This window comes from Ornithorhynchus anatinus, chromosome 13, assembly GCF_004115215.2.
Source record: "Ornithorhynchus anatinus isolate Pmale09 chromosome 13, mOrnAna1.pri.v4, whole genome shotgun sequence".
Classification (NCBI taxonomy): Eukaryota; Metazoa; Chordata; class Mammalia; order Monotremata; family Ornithorhynchidae; genus Ornithorhynchus; species Ornithorhynchus anatinus.
Window position 1 is genome coordinate 15,795,518 of NC_041740.1, and position 18,027 is coordinate 15,813,544.

An 18,027-nucleotide genomic window follows, 5' to 3' on the forward strand; every position below is an offset into this window, starting at 1 on the left:
TAAACTTCGGGAGTGTAAAGTGTGTATATACACACTTTACACCCACTCCCTCGGTGAACTCATCCGCTCTCACGGCTTTGACTACCATCTCTACGCAGATGACACGCAGATCTACATCTCCGCCCCGTCCTCTCCCCCTCCCTTCAGGCTCGCATCTCCTCCTGCCTCCGGGACGTCTCCACCTGGATGTCGGCCCGCCACCTAAAACTCAACATGAGCAAGACTGAGCTCCTCATCTTCCCTCCCAAACCCGGTCCTCTCCCAGACTTCTCCATCACCGTGGATGGCACGACCATCCTTCCCGTCCCGCAGGCCCGCAATCTCGGTGTCATCCTTGACTCGTCCCTCTCGTTCACCCCACACATCCTATCCGTTACGAAGACCTGCCGGTTTCACCTCTACAATATCGCCAAGATCCGCCCTTTCCTCTCCACCCAAAGGGCTACCTTACTAATACGGGCTCTCGTTATATCCCGGCTAGACTACTGTGTCAGCCTTCTCTCTGACCTCCCTTCCTCCTCTCTCGCCCCGCTCCGGTCTATTCTTCACTCCGCTGCCCAGCTCGTCTTCCTGCAGAAACGATCTGGGCATGTCACTCCCCTTCTTAAACAACTCCAGTGGTTGCCTATCGACCTCCGCTGCAAACAAAAACTCCTCACTCTAGGCTTCAAGGCTCTCCATCACCTTGCCCCTTCCTACCTCTCCTCCCTTCTCTCTTTCTACCGCCCACCCCGCACGCTCCGCTCCTCTGCCGCCCACCTCCTCACCGTCCCTCGGTCTCGCCTATCCCGCCGTCGACCCCTGGGTCACGTCCTCCCGCGGTCCTGGAACGCCCTCCCTCCTCACCTCCGCCAAACCGATTCTCTTTCCCTCTTCAAAACCTTACTTAAAAATCACCTCCTCCAAGAGGCCTTCCCAGACTGAGCTCCTCGTCCCCCTCTACTCCCTCTGCCATCCCCCCTTTACCTCTCCGCAGCTAAAGCCTCATTTTCCCCTTTTCCCTCTGCTCCTCCACCTCTCCCTTCCCATCCCCACAGCACTGTACTTGTCCGCTCAACTGTATATATTTTCGTTACCCTATTTATTTTGTTAATGAATTGTACATCGCCTTGATTCTATTTAGTTGCCATTGTTTTTTTGTTTTTACGAGATGTTCTTCCCCTTGACGCTGTTTAGTGCCATTGTTCTTGTCTGTCCGTCTCCCCCGATTAGACTGTAAGCCCGTCAAACGGCAGGGACCGTCTCTATCTGTTGCCGACTTGTTCATCCCAAGCGCTTAGTACAGTGCTCTGCACATAGTAAGCGCTCAATAAATACTATTGAATGAATGAATGAATGAATGAATGAGGAACAATAACTTTCAAGGCCTGTAGGGCATCATTGCATTGTAAACACAACAAGAATAATAATTGTGGTATTTGTACCAAACACTGTACTGAGCACTGGGGTAGATAGAAGATAATCAGGTCCCACATAGCACTCAGTGTAAGTAGGAGGGAAAACATTGAATCCCCATTTTACAGTTGAGGGAATGGAAGCACAGAGAAGTTAAGTGACTTTCCCAAAATCCCACAGCAGGTAAATCCTCTGGCTCCCATGTTCATGCACCTTCTAACGGGCCATGCTGCTTCTCAGCTATAATTCACTAAATTATCTTAGATGTGTGAAAGAGTTAATGCTTCTCCTAAAATGCCCAGCTTACTACCAGGGAGTAACTTTAACTCCTGAGAGAATTGTCCTCAATGTGTTTTCCCAATAGGAAACAACTAAGAGAATATAAATAGGCTGGAAGTAGTTTCCCAAATAAGGAGTTGGTAACAACCATAAGACTACTACTATCAGTTTCGCAAAAGCTTTTTGATATTTTTAATGACTACAGGTGCTCATGACCTCTGTTTTTTATTACACCATTAAGACCATGTCTCCAGCTGTTCGGGGTCCTCTCATGCTGACTTGGAGAAAGCTACACTTTGTGAATCAGATGGGGTCTACTAAATCATTAAGCACAGTTGCTGGAGTGCCAGTATTTTCCTTGGATGTCTACCATCCAAGTGCTGGCCAGACCTTACCTTTAATTTATGAAGTCCGATGAGATCGCAGACTAAGCTGGTATAGTGGATGGGGCCATAAATTACTTTGTTTTAAAACTTCATATAAGGTTTTTGTGTAACCTTAAATGAATTTTACATTCAGTTTGGAAGATCTTTTGAGTGAAAATAATATATTGTTTTAATATCATGGTGCCAAAGTAAGTCTTTAGAGGGTTTGGTAGAGGTTATTATTACTTGAAATTCCACCGTCTGTTTCTTTGATTTTTTTTTTTTAGCCCCTCAGAGTATTGTATTCTCACACATACTGATTTTGATGTTCAATGACTCAATGAGAAATAATTTAGATGGATCTATGGCTTTGAGAATTCTGAAATGAAAAATTGATTTTTGTTCACAAGGATGTTTAGCAAACACTATAACTGACCTGTTTTATGAGCTTGAGACTATTTGTTTCAAGGGGACCGTGGTAATAGTTGCCACTCCAGTTGTCTCAGGGTTGTGATACGGCAGTTGGGCTGACTTCCAGAGCTCCTAAAATCAAGAGGAGTAGCCGTGACTTGTTTGGATCTAAGGGAATTAATTATCTATTAACATTTATGGGCTGATAATTTGTGATGAATTCTTGCATTGCATCAATTTAGTTATTATCAAAGAAGTGTTAATTCAGCACTCCCCTGTATAGAACTGGTCTGAACAGAAACTAGAATCCTGTTGACAGGGTAAGCAGTGGGACCTAGTCCATTGTAGGATGGACCTGGGTTCTAATCTCACTCTGTTACTGGCCAGCTGTGAGACCTTGGGCAGATGCCTTCTCTGCCTCAGTTTCCCCAACTGCAAAATGGGGATTCAATACCTGTTCTCCCTCTTACTTAACTGTGAGCTCCATATGGGAGAGGGATTGTGTCCAGCCTGAATAATGTGTACCTATAGGAGACCAAGAGGTCAGCAAGGAACCTGATGCACTCTTCAAGGCGGGATATAAGTGCTTGGATCAGCATGGTAGCAGTTTGGATGGAGATGAAAGATCAGATTTTAGAGATTTTGTGAAGGTAGAACCCATAGGATTTGGTGACAGATTGAATATGTGGGTGAAATGAGTGAGATAAGTAGAAGATAATGCCAAGATTATGGGCTTGTGAGCAGGGAGAATAATGGCGTTGTCTACAGTGATGGGAAGAACAGTGGGAAGATAAGGAGATAAGACGGGAAGGGACAAGTGTTTTCAAAAGGTGCAAAGAGATAGTGCTGAACATGCAGTAGGTGCTCAGTGGAGAAGCAGCATGGCTTATTGGAAAGAGCATGGGCTTAGGAGTCAGCGGACATGGGTTCTAATCCCGGCTCTGCCACTTGTCTGCTGTGTGACCTTGGGCAAGTCACTTAACTTCTCTGTGCCTCAGTTACCTCATCTGTAAAATGGGGATTAAGAGTTTAAGCCCCACATGGGACAACCTGATTACCTTGTAACTACTCCAGAGCTTAGAACCGTGCTTGGCACATAGTAAGCACTTAATAAATACCATAATTATTATTATTATAATAAATTCTATTGGTTGAAGCAAACTGCATTGACACTCCTTCCTTCACAAATTTTGTATGTGTCCCAAGTTCCAAGTACTATAATCTTCATATGACTAAAACCCGGTAAATAGTATTAATACTGATTCTGATATAAGAGCTTTAGTGTCTAAATCAGTAATGAAAAACTTATTCACACTGTCAGAGCAAAATCTAAGCACAGTATCTTTGGAGGAATCCTGAAACTGTTAAAATTAGATTAGATCTTAGACAAAGCCAAATGGGAAATATAGAAGAAAACACTTAATTGCAGTTCAGAGCAGAAGGGTTTAGAACACCATTAACATGGATTTTCATCTCTATTCTCTTAAAAGAATTTAACGTGGTTGTTTTTGGTTTTGTTTTGGGTTTTTTTTATTTTTTGTTTTAAAATTCCTTTATTTTATGTATGTATTCTTCAGCCACATAGTAGCTCTGAAACAGTAAAGGGTTGTCATCTTACTTTAAGCCAGTTATTTTCCAGTATAGCATAGGAAGTTTAGGCTTTGGTTTTCTTTAATAGGAGCATTAGACTCTCCTCTTTCCTTCTATTATCTCCCCACAAAAATACATACATACACACACTCTTACAACTGCTCTATGCATGTCTTCAGTTGTTATTTCCTGAGATTTTTGTTAATGTTTCACAAAATCATAAAAACTCTTACATTCTGAATCTACACTTTTTTCTTCAAATACGAGTCATTTAAATGGCATAGAAATACTTGCCAACAGGCAGCATTAGGAAGGGAGCTGATCTGCACTACTGTGTAGAATTTAGTAGTTGACCCTACAAATTTGACCCACTTGAGCTTTAACTGACTACATCCCCATTTCAGCAATTAGTTATCACATTCATGCTAATCAGCAGGATTTTCAATTTCGAGAAAACTTGTGGGGCTGGCAAGGTTGAGGATTCAGCCAGACTCATCTCTTCTTTCTCATTGCCATGGGCCAGAAGCTTGCTCTTCTCCCCCCACCCCAACCCCCTTCTCTCTCCCCAAGAATAAGGGACCTTTTTCAGGGAAGAAGGTGGTTATGAAAATTGGAGGGGATGGGATGGGGTTGGGACCCTCATTACGGTACTTTTGGACCAGGATTCTCTCTGCCTCCACAATACTATTTTTTAAGTATTTAATATTCGCCTAACTTGGCAAAAGGCACTTAAAAAAAAAGTGGAGGACCCCATGGAAGGGACTTTGAACATATAATACCTAATGTTATTGACAAAAACACCTTATAAGTAATGAGGGTACAAATTACTAGAGGTGTTGCATTCAAGAAAGGGAAGGCTTGGCTCCTTGAGCGGATTCTTCTAGAAGTTTATGAAACTGAGCTAAAAGGGAAAATATTCCAGGCCTTGCAAATAGCGTATATCACTACTGTAGGGGTTGTCTGTGAGGGAACATTTTAGGGAAGGAACAAAGGATAATAATAATAATTATGGTATTATGGTATTTTTTAAGTGCTTACTATGTGCCCAGCACTGTTCTAAGCGCTGGGGTAGATACAGGGTAATCATGCTGTCTCCTGTGGGGCTCACACTTTTAATCCCCATTTTACAGATGAGGTCACTGACGCACAGAGAAGTTAAGTGATTTGCCCAAGGTCATACAGCAGCAGACAAGTGATGGAGTCGGCATTAGAACCCACGTCCTCTGACTCCCAAGCCCATGCTCTTTCCACTCAGTCTTTTCAGATGTATTTGGATGGATTTAGAATATGCTGTCACTGGTGTCTTCTTTGAATTCAGAAGGTCCACTTTTGCTTCCACTCTGTTGTCCCCCACCTCCATAATACTTATATTTGTAGGAATTCAGTGTTTAATCATAAATAGAAATTTACCGACATCTGAAAAGGAAGGTGACAATTCTGAAAGTGCAATATGAGCTTCATTGTGCATTGAATTTTATATAAGGTAGAATGATTGGACATGAGCAATATGATCCACTGACTTGTATTTTACAAAATTCCAGGGGAAGAAATTCATATGTCGATTTTAACTCTTAATTCATTTTTTTTCCTAGCGGAACAAGCGTCAGATCTGAAGAAATTGACAAGGAGGGTCAGCCACTGCTTTTGCTCTCTCCGCCAACTATTAAAGTTGGTAGCTTTGGTCAACTGTCACACCTATTACGAGTAGCCAAGGGAAAAAAGCTAAAGGAAGCACAAGCATGCCTTGAAGGTAGAATTAATTTTCCTGTCAAATAAAACTACATGGGGTCACTTGCTAAAGTGGTTACAAGCAGTTCTAGAGGATGACTGCAATGAGTTGTGCCGTTCAGTAAGTTTATTTAGGCTGCTCTGAAAATTAAAAAGCAATAGGAAGACTATGAGATTGCATTTCCTATTCAACTTACATGTATCATCTATGTTATCAGTTATTTGAACAATAATTCTACATCAGATCAGTACATTTGTGCTAGATTGTGTTAACAGTTCATGCGTGGCTCTTTTTTTAATGGTATTTGTTAAGCTCTTACTCTGTGCCAGGCACCGTTCTGAGCATTTGATGGATACAAAGTAATCAGCTTGGTCACAGCCCATGAGTCTCACGGTCTTAAACCCCAATTTATGGATGAGGTAACTGAAGCACAGAGAAGTTAAGTGACTTGCCCAGGGTCACACAGTGGTCAAGTAGCGGAGCTGGGATCAGAACACAGGTACTTCTGTCTTCCAGGCCTGTGCTCTTGTCCATTAAGCCACACTGCTTAATATGGCTCTTGAGATATATCTGGCTCTTCTTGATTCCATCTGTGGCTTTCAAGAATAGGCTGCCATTCTTCCTTGCCCTCACAACCTCCAAATCATGAGGGCAACACCACTAGCCTGACCTGCGCAGCTTTATGGATAGGTAAGGAACTGGCCTGCCATGCCCTTTCGAGTTGGAAAGAGGCCATTTGGACTAATGTTAGTAGTTCCATCCTTTGTCCTCTGCCGGCTGTACAGAGCCTCACTTGCCCACAGGTATCGTCCTCTAGATAGCAGAACAAACTGTAGATGCTCGCTCCTCCTTCCCCTGAGAGCCATGAATGCAGCAGTGGCCTAGAGATGGGTCAGGAGGCAGGGAAAGGGATTGTTCACCGCTCCCTCCTCCCCACAACCATGGGGCTGGGGGCAAGAACATCCCCTGCGTCAGGTGCCAGACACACTGTGGCAATAGTGGGCTGGGCTGCATGGAGGAGGCCTGGGGAAGATATGGGCTGGGGGTGAATTGGGTCCCTGTGCCTGGCACATAAGCCTCATCTGCTTATTGTGGATGTGAGCCCGTTATTGGGCAGGGATTGTCTCTATCTGTTGCCCAATTGTACGTTCCGAGCGCATAGTACAGTGCTGTGCACCCAGTAAGCGCTCAGTAAAAACGATTGAATGAATGAATCAAACAATCAATCATTTACATTTATTGAGAACTTACTCTATGCAGAGCACTATATGAAGTGCTTGGGAGAATACAAATAAGCCCTCTTTTCCCCCAGATTGCTCTCTCTGTGTTGTCTATGCACTTGAATCTGTGATCTTAGGACATTTGATATTCTCCCACCCCTACAGCACTTATGTGCATATTTTCAAGTTATATATTTTAATTATTCATATAAATGGTTCTCACTTTCTAGACCGTAAGCTCTTTATGGACAGGGAATGTGTCTGGTAATTATTGCTTTGTACTCTCCCAAGCACATAGAAAGTGCTCAATTAATGCGATCGATTTATTACAGTGTAACAGAGTTAGTAGACGTGTTCCCTGCCCACAGTGATCTTACAGTCTAGTGGATCCCCAAGGTGCGCTGGAGAAGACACTGAACCCCGCCCTGCATATGTTCAAAGACTAGGGCAGCTTTACGTAGATGTGGAGTTGTTGAGTGAGATGCGACGAGCAAGCCTGAGGCTTTGCAACTCTGGCGCCCATCCTCCACCCTTCCCAAATCCCCTTCCTCCTCCCCCTTTCTTCCTCTCCTTTCCCACTTTTTCCAAGTCCCATTGGAAAATGACAATGCAAGTACCTTAATATGTGTATAAATGATATGACTGACTTTTTGCATATCAACTGCTCAAAGATTTCATTTTGTTCAGCACAAAATGGTTGCCGACTCTTGTTCTGCATTGATTATTTGATGCTTAAACCCCAGGCAGTTTCTAGTCCTAAGTGGAAAACCCCAAAATGCAGCCTGTTACCCATGCCAATGTGCTGCTGTCAGGATTCCTAGTTGGAAAGTGAATTAGACACATTAGTCCTGCCTGCAAGCCACAATCCCTTCTAACTTTAGGTTGGAGCCTAATGTTAGGTTTGCCTTGTGCAGATTTTCGTCACAAGCCTAATTTTGGACTGGATATTATTTTTAAAAACTACATCTGCCTTAGGAGACATGATCATTAAAGAGAAAGTTATTTTAAATGGAAACTTGTACTTCTTTCTCAAAAGTTGAAAAAAAAACTATATATAATTGTTTGAAAAGGTTAATTTATTGAGGTTTATTTTTATTAACATATACTTTATTGGCAGCCAACAGGGACCCGATTGTGAAAATTCTAGGTCCTGGATATGGTACGGTGGAAGGAGAAGATCTGTCTATGCTTCGTTTGTTTGATAAAATGAAAAAAGATGATGATCCAGATAATGAGATTCAAATGAAAATCTCTCTTCTGCTTCAGCAACTGGATATGCAGCTGCTCAACAGTTCCCTTAAACATGTTTCACTGTAAGTGTTTTGTTACAGAATAGTAAATTTTGTATAAGGAAAATCTATCATCAAAATTTTATTTGGAAACTCTAGGAAAAAAGACAAAAAAATGGTATTAGGCATTCTATTTAGAATTATAATAACATTAATTCAGGAAACACAAAATACATATTTGCAGATTTGAGTGTTTTTCAATGCTGTAGTAATTTACATATTTGAAGGTGCTAATAAAGTAATAGTATTTATTGAGTACCTGCTCTGTTCCAAGCACTTTTCTAAGTACTTGAGATAGTACAGTGGAGGAGGAAGAAGATAGGGTCCTTGTCCTCAAGAAGCATACATTTTAATGGGGGAGCCAATACAATGGCAGACCCAAAACAGTTTACAGATAGAAAGAAGTGCTTAGAGTATGCAACTCAATCTGAACAAAAATGCAACGAGAAGTTTTGTGTAAAAGTGCTGAAGTGCTTCAAAAATGGCTAAGATTAATTTAGGAGGATGTGACCGGTAGAGAATAAAAGAATTATCCAGGAAATCATCCTGAAGGAAATGAGATTTCAAAAGGTCTTTGAAGATGGGAAGTACTGAGATCTGGTATATTTGAAGAGGGAGCGAGTTCCTTGGGCAGGAGGAAGGATGTAAGCCGTGAGTTGAAGGCAGAAAAGTTGATAAGGAATGTTTGAGAAGGATGAACTATAAACTGGAGTGTCAGAGGATAAGAGAATGGATAGATAGGAGGGAGGGAGGGAGTATTTCTTTAAGAGAAAATGGTCAGGAGTATTCTGTTTGATGTACTAAATCCCCCAAATTCTCAGAATTTTAGTTGCTTTTTATTTTGTTATGAAAGCATACAAATTTATCAAATAATCTTATAAAATTTGAAAATGAATGCAATGTGAACATGAATTACTACTTATTTTAATTGGAAAAAAATTAAGTAGCTTTATGCTCAAATATATCTACAGTTATGTTTAGTTTGAAAGAATTCCAAGCAACAAAATGACTAGTGCATTTTTTCAATTCTGATTGATCTATGCTTATGCAGCCTTTCTGTGTTACATAGTCAGGGATGCGTAATCTAAGAGGGATTTTCCATTTGTCCAGCTGCCTATTTATCATATTGTTAATCAGGAGAGCTAGTTCCAGTCTTTGTTGGCAGGGTCTGCTTAAGGTAATGATCGGCCGGAAATGAAAAAAATTCCCAAAGATGTTTGTTTGGGCCCCAGGTCCTCCCTGGCCTCGCTTGCATCTACAGAACCTGGTGACTGAGGCCACTAAGTTGTATAGAAGCCACAGTGCTACAGTTTTCCCAGACTAAATGGATGAGAGCAAGAGGGACCCGTCTATATTCAGCCGTATTCAGCTTTACCCGACCTGTCTCAGCTTGGAGGTTTGAGAAGCGTGGGACCAGTGAACTGAATGGAGCTTGAGGACTCAACCTAGGGTACTATTTATTTGCAGTGAAATTATAATGTTCCAAATTGTGCTCTACTGACCTGAAAAGATTAATTCAGATACCCAAAAAGAATGATTTGTTTCAGTTATTATTATTATGGTATTTAAGCACTTACTTTGTGTCACACACTAAGTGTTTGGATAGGTGCAAGATAATCTGGTTGGACACAGGCCCTGTCCCACTTGGGGCTCAGTCTAAGTAGGAGAGAGAACAGATATTTAATCCCCCATTTACAGTTGAGGAAACTGAGTCACAGAGACGTTACCCAAGGTCATTCAACAAGCAATTGACAGAGCCAGGATTAGAGCCCAGGGACCCCATCTGGTGTTCAGTAATTGCTATTGATTGATTCAGATATATGATTCAGATTGATTTATTAAAAATAAACTAGAATCAAAAGTGACTGGGTTCATACATTATAAACAATAGGAACTTCTGTGTGGCTTCTTTTCTAAACTGCAAGCAGGTATTTTGGGAAATAGGTGATTTTATTGCTAATTATGATAAATTTCAGAGAGAAGCTTATGACTAATTTTTGGTTGTTTGACGTATGATGGACCTGGTCCTTTCCCTTTTCTTTCTCCCTTCTGTTATTTCCTTTTGGCTTATGAAGATCTTCATTTGAATCTCATTTGTATGAGTGTAGGAAGATAGGGAGGAAGTATAGTTCAAATCAGTGAATTTATTAATGGCTTTGACAAGAGGTTTTGTGGGAAAGAAGATAGGAACTGGATTATCTTGATCCCATTTTTCATATTAGTCTTTGCCTTCTAACGGAGATAACTGAGATTTGGCTGTAATTGCCCAAGGGCTCTTCTATGAGGGAATGTACAAGTTCATGGGAAAAATAGACATATAGGAAGTTACTTCCTTCAAAACTGCCCAACGTAGTTTCTGACTTTTTTTTTTAATTACAGAGAAGTACGTTTAAACCCAGTGACTGTTAAGAACGATGTAGAGCTGCTCCAGCGTTTCTCAGGAGGAGGAGACGAAACAGTCTTGGCATCTATTGAATATACATCAGGTTCCTATCTCTTTTACTACACTCTAATAGGAAGATTTTCATAGAAAGCTTTTTAAAATATTTGAAATGCCCAGATTTCAGTTTTCTTTTTAAAGAGGATTTAAATGGCAGCTTAATATTGAATTGCTTTATTTTATGAAGCCACAAGGTTTTGTGGAAATTTAGATTAAATCCACTGCTACTGTCAATTTTTTGTAGAGTACGAATTCTCAAATGGATGTCGTGCCCCACCTTGGAGGCAAGTCCATGGGGAAATTTGTTATTTGTTGGTGAAGACACATGACACTGATCCTTTTTACCTCACTTGCAGTACAGCAGGTGTATTTTTAAATGGGGTAAGTCATAATCTGATTAAATGTAGCCTTACGTCTTCCCATATGGTACTAGTCCTACAGAAGTGAATTTCTAGAACATAGTGATATCTCCCTTTAACTGCTCCTTGCCCTTCTTTCTCTTAATCCCTCACTTCTTGAGAGTTGTTGAAGAAGAACCACATCTATAAGCTTTGCTTTTCTTAAATTTTAAAGCAATGTATATTTGAGGTATAATCAGAGAAGCAGCATGGCCTACTAAAAAAAGCACGAGCCTGGGAATCAGAAGTGTCTGCTATATGATCTTGGGCAAGTCACTTCACTTCTCTGTGCCTTAGTTACCTCATCTGTAAAATGGGGATTCAGTCCCACTCCCTCCTATTTAAACTATGAGCCTCATATGGGATATGGACTGTCTAAACTCATTAATTTGTGTCTAGCCCAGAGCTTAAAGCAACACATGGTTCATAGTAGGTGCTTAACAAGTGATATTGTTATTGTTTTTATTATTATATGTAAGCCAAAAGTCCCCCAGTTTTCTTTACCAGAGCTTCTGTTGTTTCTAACTCTGAAAGGGTATTATCGGGACTCATAGCATCTAGGCCTGATTAGGCATCTTAATCATGTTGGACATAGTCCACGTCCCACATGGGCTCACAGTTTTAATCCCCATTTTTCAGATGAGGTAAATGAGGCACAGAGAAGTTAAGTGACTAGCCCTGCCCTCCAGGTACTTTCATTTTAAAACATAAAGCGGCAGAAATAGAGATGGATAAGCTGTACTGCAGCTCATAGTGGGGAATTGCCTGATGGTGGTTCCTTTTCATAGTTTTTCTTTCTTTTGGGAGCCTAGTTAAAAGAGAGAGGAAGAAAGAAATAAGAGTTTAGGATGGGAGGGGCAGTCAGGCCCAACATACCCAATTTGCTAATGGAAGTGGTACTGGATGAACCAGTTGGGAGAACCTATATGGGGGGGGGGAAAGATTTTAAATTACTGCTCCTGCTGTTTATTTGCCAGGACAGTCATGGTGAAAGGATCAGATTACATCTCAGGTTTGTCTGAGGCAGAAGAAAAATAAGCCTTCCCAAGCCAAAACTCTCCCTCTCCCTCCCAGGATGCACACAGTAGCTTCTGAGTGAACGTATCTCACCTCCTTCACAACATCTCTAGAATCTGTCCTTTCCTCTCTATCCAAACTGCTATCCTGCTGATCCACACGCTTATTCATTCCTGCCCTGATTCATTGCCAACCTCTCTGCTTCCTTTCTCTCCCCTCTCAGGTCCATACTGAGCTCTGCTACCCAGATCATTTTTTCTGAAAAACTGCTCAATTCATATCTCCCCATGGCTTATAAACCTCCAATGGCTGCCCATATCAAAAATAAAATCCTTCATATTCAGGTCTCCCACTCCTACCTTACCTCACTGAACTCCTACTGCAATCCAGTCTGCACACTGTGTTCCTCTAAAGCAAACCTGCTCTCTACCTTGATCACGTTTATTCCGTCACCCATCCCTTGTTCATGACCTCCCTTGTGCTTGGAACACCTCCCACACCCCAATGTCAAATCCAACAGAAAACCACTCTTACCCGCTTCAAAAGCCTCCTAAAGTCACATCTCCTCCAAAAGGCCTTCACTGACTAAACCCTCATTTCCTGTACTGCCATTCCCCCTCTGTCACCAGGACACTTGACTTTGTACCTCTTAAGCACCTGAATACTCATCCCAGCTCCACAGCACAGCTCATTTACATATCCTTACACTCCTCTATTTTCCCATCTGTAATTAATCCCTGAAGACTGTGAACTCTTTGTGGCCAGAGATCACATTTACCATCTGTGTTACATTGCACTTTCCCAAGTGCTAAGTACAATGCTCTGCATACAGTGAGTGCTCAGTAAATGCCATTTATTCTTATTTAATGCTGCTGGGCTAGTTTTAGTCCAACTGTAAGGAGAGGCAAGGAAAGGGATTTGAAAGAGATGTTTTAGGGGTATCCACCATGGTAATTCCAACAGCTCTGGGAGGCCCTGTGAGAGATTCTCTTCAGCTGCTCCTTTCGTCCAGTGATTGGAGTGGCCCCGAATTGTGTTTCTTCCTTGTATTTTGGAGTCAGTCAGTCAGAGGAGAGCTCAGATCATAAGGTTTCCTTAGGCTTCCTTTACTGCCCTAGCTGTGCTAGTACTGGAACCATTGTAAGGCTTTAATGTTTTCTCTGGCACTGAACTTGACCTGAACTGTAGATTTTTTTTTCCAAAGTGGTTTGGAGTCAAAGTTGGGGTGATCCCTATCTCTTTTTTGTCACATCTATGAGAAGTGGATATGGTGGATGAAGTTATAAAAGTGATTTTCTTTGTATTACAATTATCTAGTTTATACAATGAATATTTTAAGTGCAAACTTATATTGCTGACAACTTAAAACATTGTTTACTTTCTAAGGGTAGGAAAAAAGAAAATGAAGAAATTAATTATGAGAGACAAAGCGATATTTTTAAAGATCTCGTCTCATTTTTACGGGAAAAATCAGCGAAATTCTCAGAAAACATGAACAAACAGGTATGTTTGGGTATTTTATATTTGTGTACTTGCATGATTTGTGAGATTGGGGTCTGCTTTCTGACTTCTACTGAGTGAGGGGTAGAAGTATCAACTCTCAGGAGGAGTGAAAGGAGGGGAGGGAGAAAGTCTGACCAAGTTCTGAAACTTCAAAACGTGGCTGAAATGGTCTTCAGACAGAATGATGGTCGTCTACTACTGTTTAGTCCAATTGCAAATGAAAAGAATGCAAAAGGAAAGTCAAATGGAGATTCAGAAAGTGAGATTTAAAATTAAATATATACAAAGCCTGACTGAATTCAGGGGCTCTCTTTCCATGTGATCAGGTCAGAGCCTAAAGCCCATGAACACTTTTCTCTAAGGGTATTTTCCCCAAAGAAGGATAGAATCATAAATCCCATAAATCCCATAAGTATGTCCTTATGTCTCTGGCCTATTTTACGACAGGTATTGGTTAAAGCAAAGAGGAAAAACCTTTAAGAGCCTTTAAAAAACCATAAGAGCCTTTAAGTGAGATCGAGATCAAAGCAGAAGGCATATCTTATAGCAGGGTCCAATACAGGAAAAAGCAGAGAGAGACTGGAGTCTAAGCAATTACTTATGAAAGCTTAGCTTCATGCCAGGGGTGGGTGAAATTTTCACCTTTTGGTTAGTGAATGCATATTCCCCCCAGAAAGCCCCAGTGGAGCTCTGCCTCCCCTCTTTCCTTCATAAGATATGCGGTGGTTGGGTTTTTTATCCCTTTTCTTCCCCCATATTTCTCTTTCCATCTTCCAACCAGTCCGCTTCAGGGTTCGACATCACACAGTTCTTAGCCAAAGAATGAATGAGACCAAGCCATCTATTTTTTGAAAATTTATAAAAGTGCATTATTTGGCTAACTTAGTGTATCCAGAGATTAATTTTTTTTGAAGTGGAGTTCTACATAGAGTGAAATAGCCAAAAGTTATTTAACTTTTATATTTCTGTCAATGTGGTAACTCATAAGTCTGCAAATGTCAGGTCATCCTACCTAGGATGTCAGCTTCAGGCACTTTTTGTTTTGTTATAGAGGGTTTCCCTGGGCCCTGCATCCCCATGCCACTGCTTCTGGGGCCTTGCAGCTTTCCTCAGCTCTTCCCCGCTGTACTTTGCCCTGCCTGTCTTTAAGGGCCAGTTTTATTAGGGAGGCAGAATATTGGAGTAATGGTAACGGAGGCAATAGAACAGCGTGACCTAGTGGAAAGATCCTGGGCCTGGGAGTCAGACAGAGGAGCCGGTTTCTAATCCTGGCTCTACCACTTGCTGTGTGACCTTGGACAAGTCACTTAACTTCTCTGTGCCCCAGTTACCTCAGCTGTAATTGTGAGCTCCATAAGGGACTAGGACTGTGTCCAACCTGATAAACTTGTAGCCCTACGGTAGTAGGGCTTAGAACAGTGCTTAACACATAATAAGCATTTAACAAATAGCATAAAAAAATGCAATAGAGGCAGTAGCCAAAATGATACAAAACTACCCAATTCCAGAGCTGTGGGAAAAGCAGCAGCTTCTGAGCCATAAGTTAGTGATTCAGATCTGGCACTTGCTTCACCCATTTCCCTTAGTGGCCTTTTCCCAAAGTGCAACTGAAAATGTTCATGTCTAGTATAAAAAGACTTTTGTACATCTCTATAATCTTATGTTCTTATGAATGATGAGACATTATTCCAGAAAAATACAGTCTTTTAACATTTGTGTTATTTTTCAGTCCTTTCCAAAGTGAAAAGCATTTAAATTTAAAACTTTAGTCTTTATGACTGAAATAACAAAGAAAGACCTCTTTTTACTAGAATTGTTCCTGATGTAAATGTCAAAGTTGAAACATATGCTTTCAGTTCGCACAGCCAATGTTGCTACTATGCAAACTCAGGGAACATATTAAGTGTCCTTGGCTACTTTTAGGATTTTAAAATGAGCTTGGATAAAAAAAATATATTGACTTTACTCTAGCATTTAGTTTTACTCTGGTGTAGTCCAGTCCCACATATTTACATTCTCATGAGGCCATTTTCCTCTGCCACTAATCACACGTTAGATGTGCTTCCCTATTAGTGCTGGCCAGGGCCAGAGCTGTCACACCCAACCCCTGTGTCTGAAAAGAAAGAGATGAGGGAGGAGGTGCAATTAACAGTCTAGCTGTCTGAGAGAGACTAAATAATGAATTTATTAATTGCTCTCCCAACTCAGTGGTCTGTACTCCCAGCTCTGCCAATTTATTTTGCTGTTACCTTGGGCAAGTCACTTAACTTCTCTGTGCCTGTTTCTTCAACTGTGCAATGAGGATACCTGTTTTCCCTCTTGCTTAGACTGAGACCCATGGAGGTCAGGTACTGTGTCCAACCTATTTAGCTTTAACTACCGCAGCGCTTAGAACACTGTTTGACACAAGGTAAGCGCTTAACAAATACTATGAAAGGCTTGCACTTCAGAAGGGGATACAAACATTCATGTAAAGAAAAAAATTATGAATATATGAGTGTTATGGGACTGAGGGAGGGGTGAATAAAGGGTGCACATCCAAGTACAAAGGCAACAAAGAAGGGAGTGGGAGAAGAGGACGGAAATGAGGGCTTACTTTTTGACGGCCTTTTGGAAGAGATCTGCTTCTAATAAAGCTTCAAAGGTGGAGAGAGTGATTGTTGGATACGAAGGGCAGGGAGTTCCAGGCCAAAGGCAGGACATGGGCGAGAGGTCGATGATGAGATAGCTGAGATCGAGGTACAGAGATGGCGGTAGAGGAGTGAATTGTCTGGGCTGGGTTTAGTAGGAAACCAGAGAGGTACGGTAGGAGGGAGCAAGATGAGTGAGTGCTTTAAAGCCCTGCTCTCTAAATCCAAATTCACCCTCTTCATCTGCAACATTGATCCTATCATCTTTCACCTCCTAAAAGTCCTAGCTTTTCCTTACAGGTTTTTCTCACACTCCCTTTAATCCTTCTCTTCTTAGCCTCTTCTCACTCTGAAGCTCACTCACTCCCATGACTTCAGCAACCTTCTTATGCAGATGCCTCCCAAATGTACTTCTCCAGCCCTGACCTAAAATATCACCTACAATCTCACATTGCCATTTGCAGGAACCACCAGCATCTTAAATTTAGTACAGTGCTCTGCACGTAGTAAGGGCTCAATAAATACTACTGAATGAAATTTAACGTCTAAACTATAAAACTGAGCTACTTACTCTCTGATGGTTGCTGCCTTTAAACATGATCAATTCTCCTCTACACTTATAAAGTCCTCTCTCAATCACACAGCCCCATCTAGCTACCACCCCATCGTTTTGCTTCCATCCATATACAGACTCCTGGAATGAATCCCATGTACCTGCTGCCTTCATTTCCTTTTCACCAGCTCTCTTTTTGACCCACTGTAATTGGGTTATCAACCCCTTCATTCCACTGAAACTGCAATCTCTTAGGCAAACTTTAAAAAAAAAAAGTACACGCTCATCACTCTCTTCCTGTGCCCAAATCACTTTTCATCCCCGATAAACGTCACTTTGAATGACTTAAACTCCGGTATTACTCGACTATCTTCAATTACTGTAATTACATTTGAAGTTTGAAGATTGTGATTTTTGAGCTTAGGACTTCTCTTGTCAAAATGCATTGAGTGCTTTTAATAGTTGTCACTTTCCAAAAAATGTTGTTCTGTATTTGTCGTGCATCCCCATTGCTCTTCAAGTGGGGCTGAATAGTACTGAATGTTTTGTTACGTTCAACTCCATTCTGCCCATGAGATTTAAAATATTTCTCTTATATAGCTAGGATATTTAAAAATGCCATCTGAAAGCATTCATAGTACAAACATGTTTTCCTTAAACATTAATATAATTTTATAGAATACAATTCTTGCTAACAGTGTTGATAAATAACTTTCAAATTTTGTTTTGTTAATTAATAAATGATCATTGACAAATGTAAATTTATTTTGTGTAGCCATTTAGTCAGAAATCATTGTCTTATAATTGTATCCAAATGCAAGTTTACATTTCATAAATATTTTGCTGCATAAAACATCTGTATTTCATGATTACTACAATAGCTTGGATTCAGACAGGACACACTTAAATAAACAACTCAAAAATGAATAGCAGATTAGGACAAGTCCCACTTGGAAAAGAAGGCTGGAAAAGGGCAAAGGAAAGTTAAAAGGAATTAAGAAAACTAAAATACTTAAATCAGAAGACCCTGGTGAAAAATTTCTAAGATACTGCAGAGTCATTTGCTAGGACGTGTGATGGAGCTATACTGTTGTTCTGGAGGGAGCACAGGTGTCTAGAGGGGCAACACAGAGTGGCGACCCAAAGAGATTAGTCCTTGGCCCACTTCCTTTCTCAGCACCAGCAGCTTAGCTTAGTGGATAGAGCAC

The 18,027-nt window shown here is 41.0% G+C and overlaps 1 protein-coding gene across 3 annotated transcripts in view; it reads left to right on the forward strand.

The window, feature by feature from the left end:
• ODAD2 (outer dynein arm docking complex subunit 2) overlaps positions 1-18,027 on the forward strand; it is a 132,141-nt gene that overhangs the window by 12,050 nt on the left and 102,064 nt on the right. For all 3 annotated transcript variants that reach the window (XM_029077607.2, XM_029077609.2, XM_029077608.2), the window contains exons 3-7: positions 5,633-5,790; positions 8,107-8,302; positions 10,658-10,764; positions 10,963-11,099; positions 13,520-13,636. In XM_029077607.2, coding sequence (XP_028933440.1) covers positions 5,633-5,790; positions 8,107-8,302; positions 10,658-10,764; positions 10,963-11,099; positions 13,520-13,636 — 715 coding nt within the window. The remainder of the gene's footprint in view (positions 1-5,632; positions 5,791-8,106; positions 8,303-10,657; positions 10,765-10,962; positions 11,100-13,519; positions 13,637-18,027) is intronic.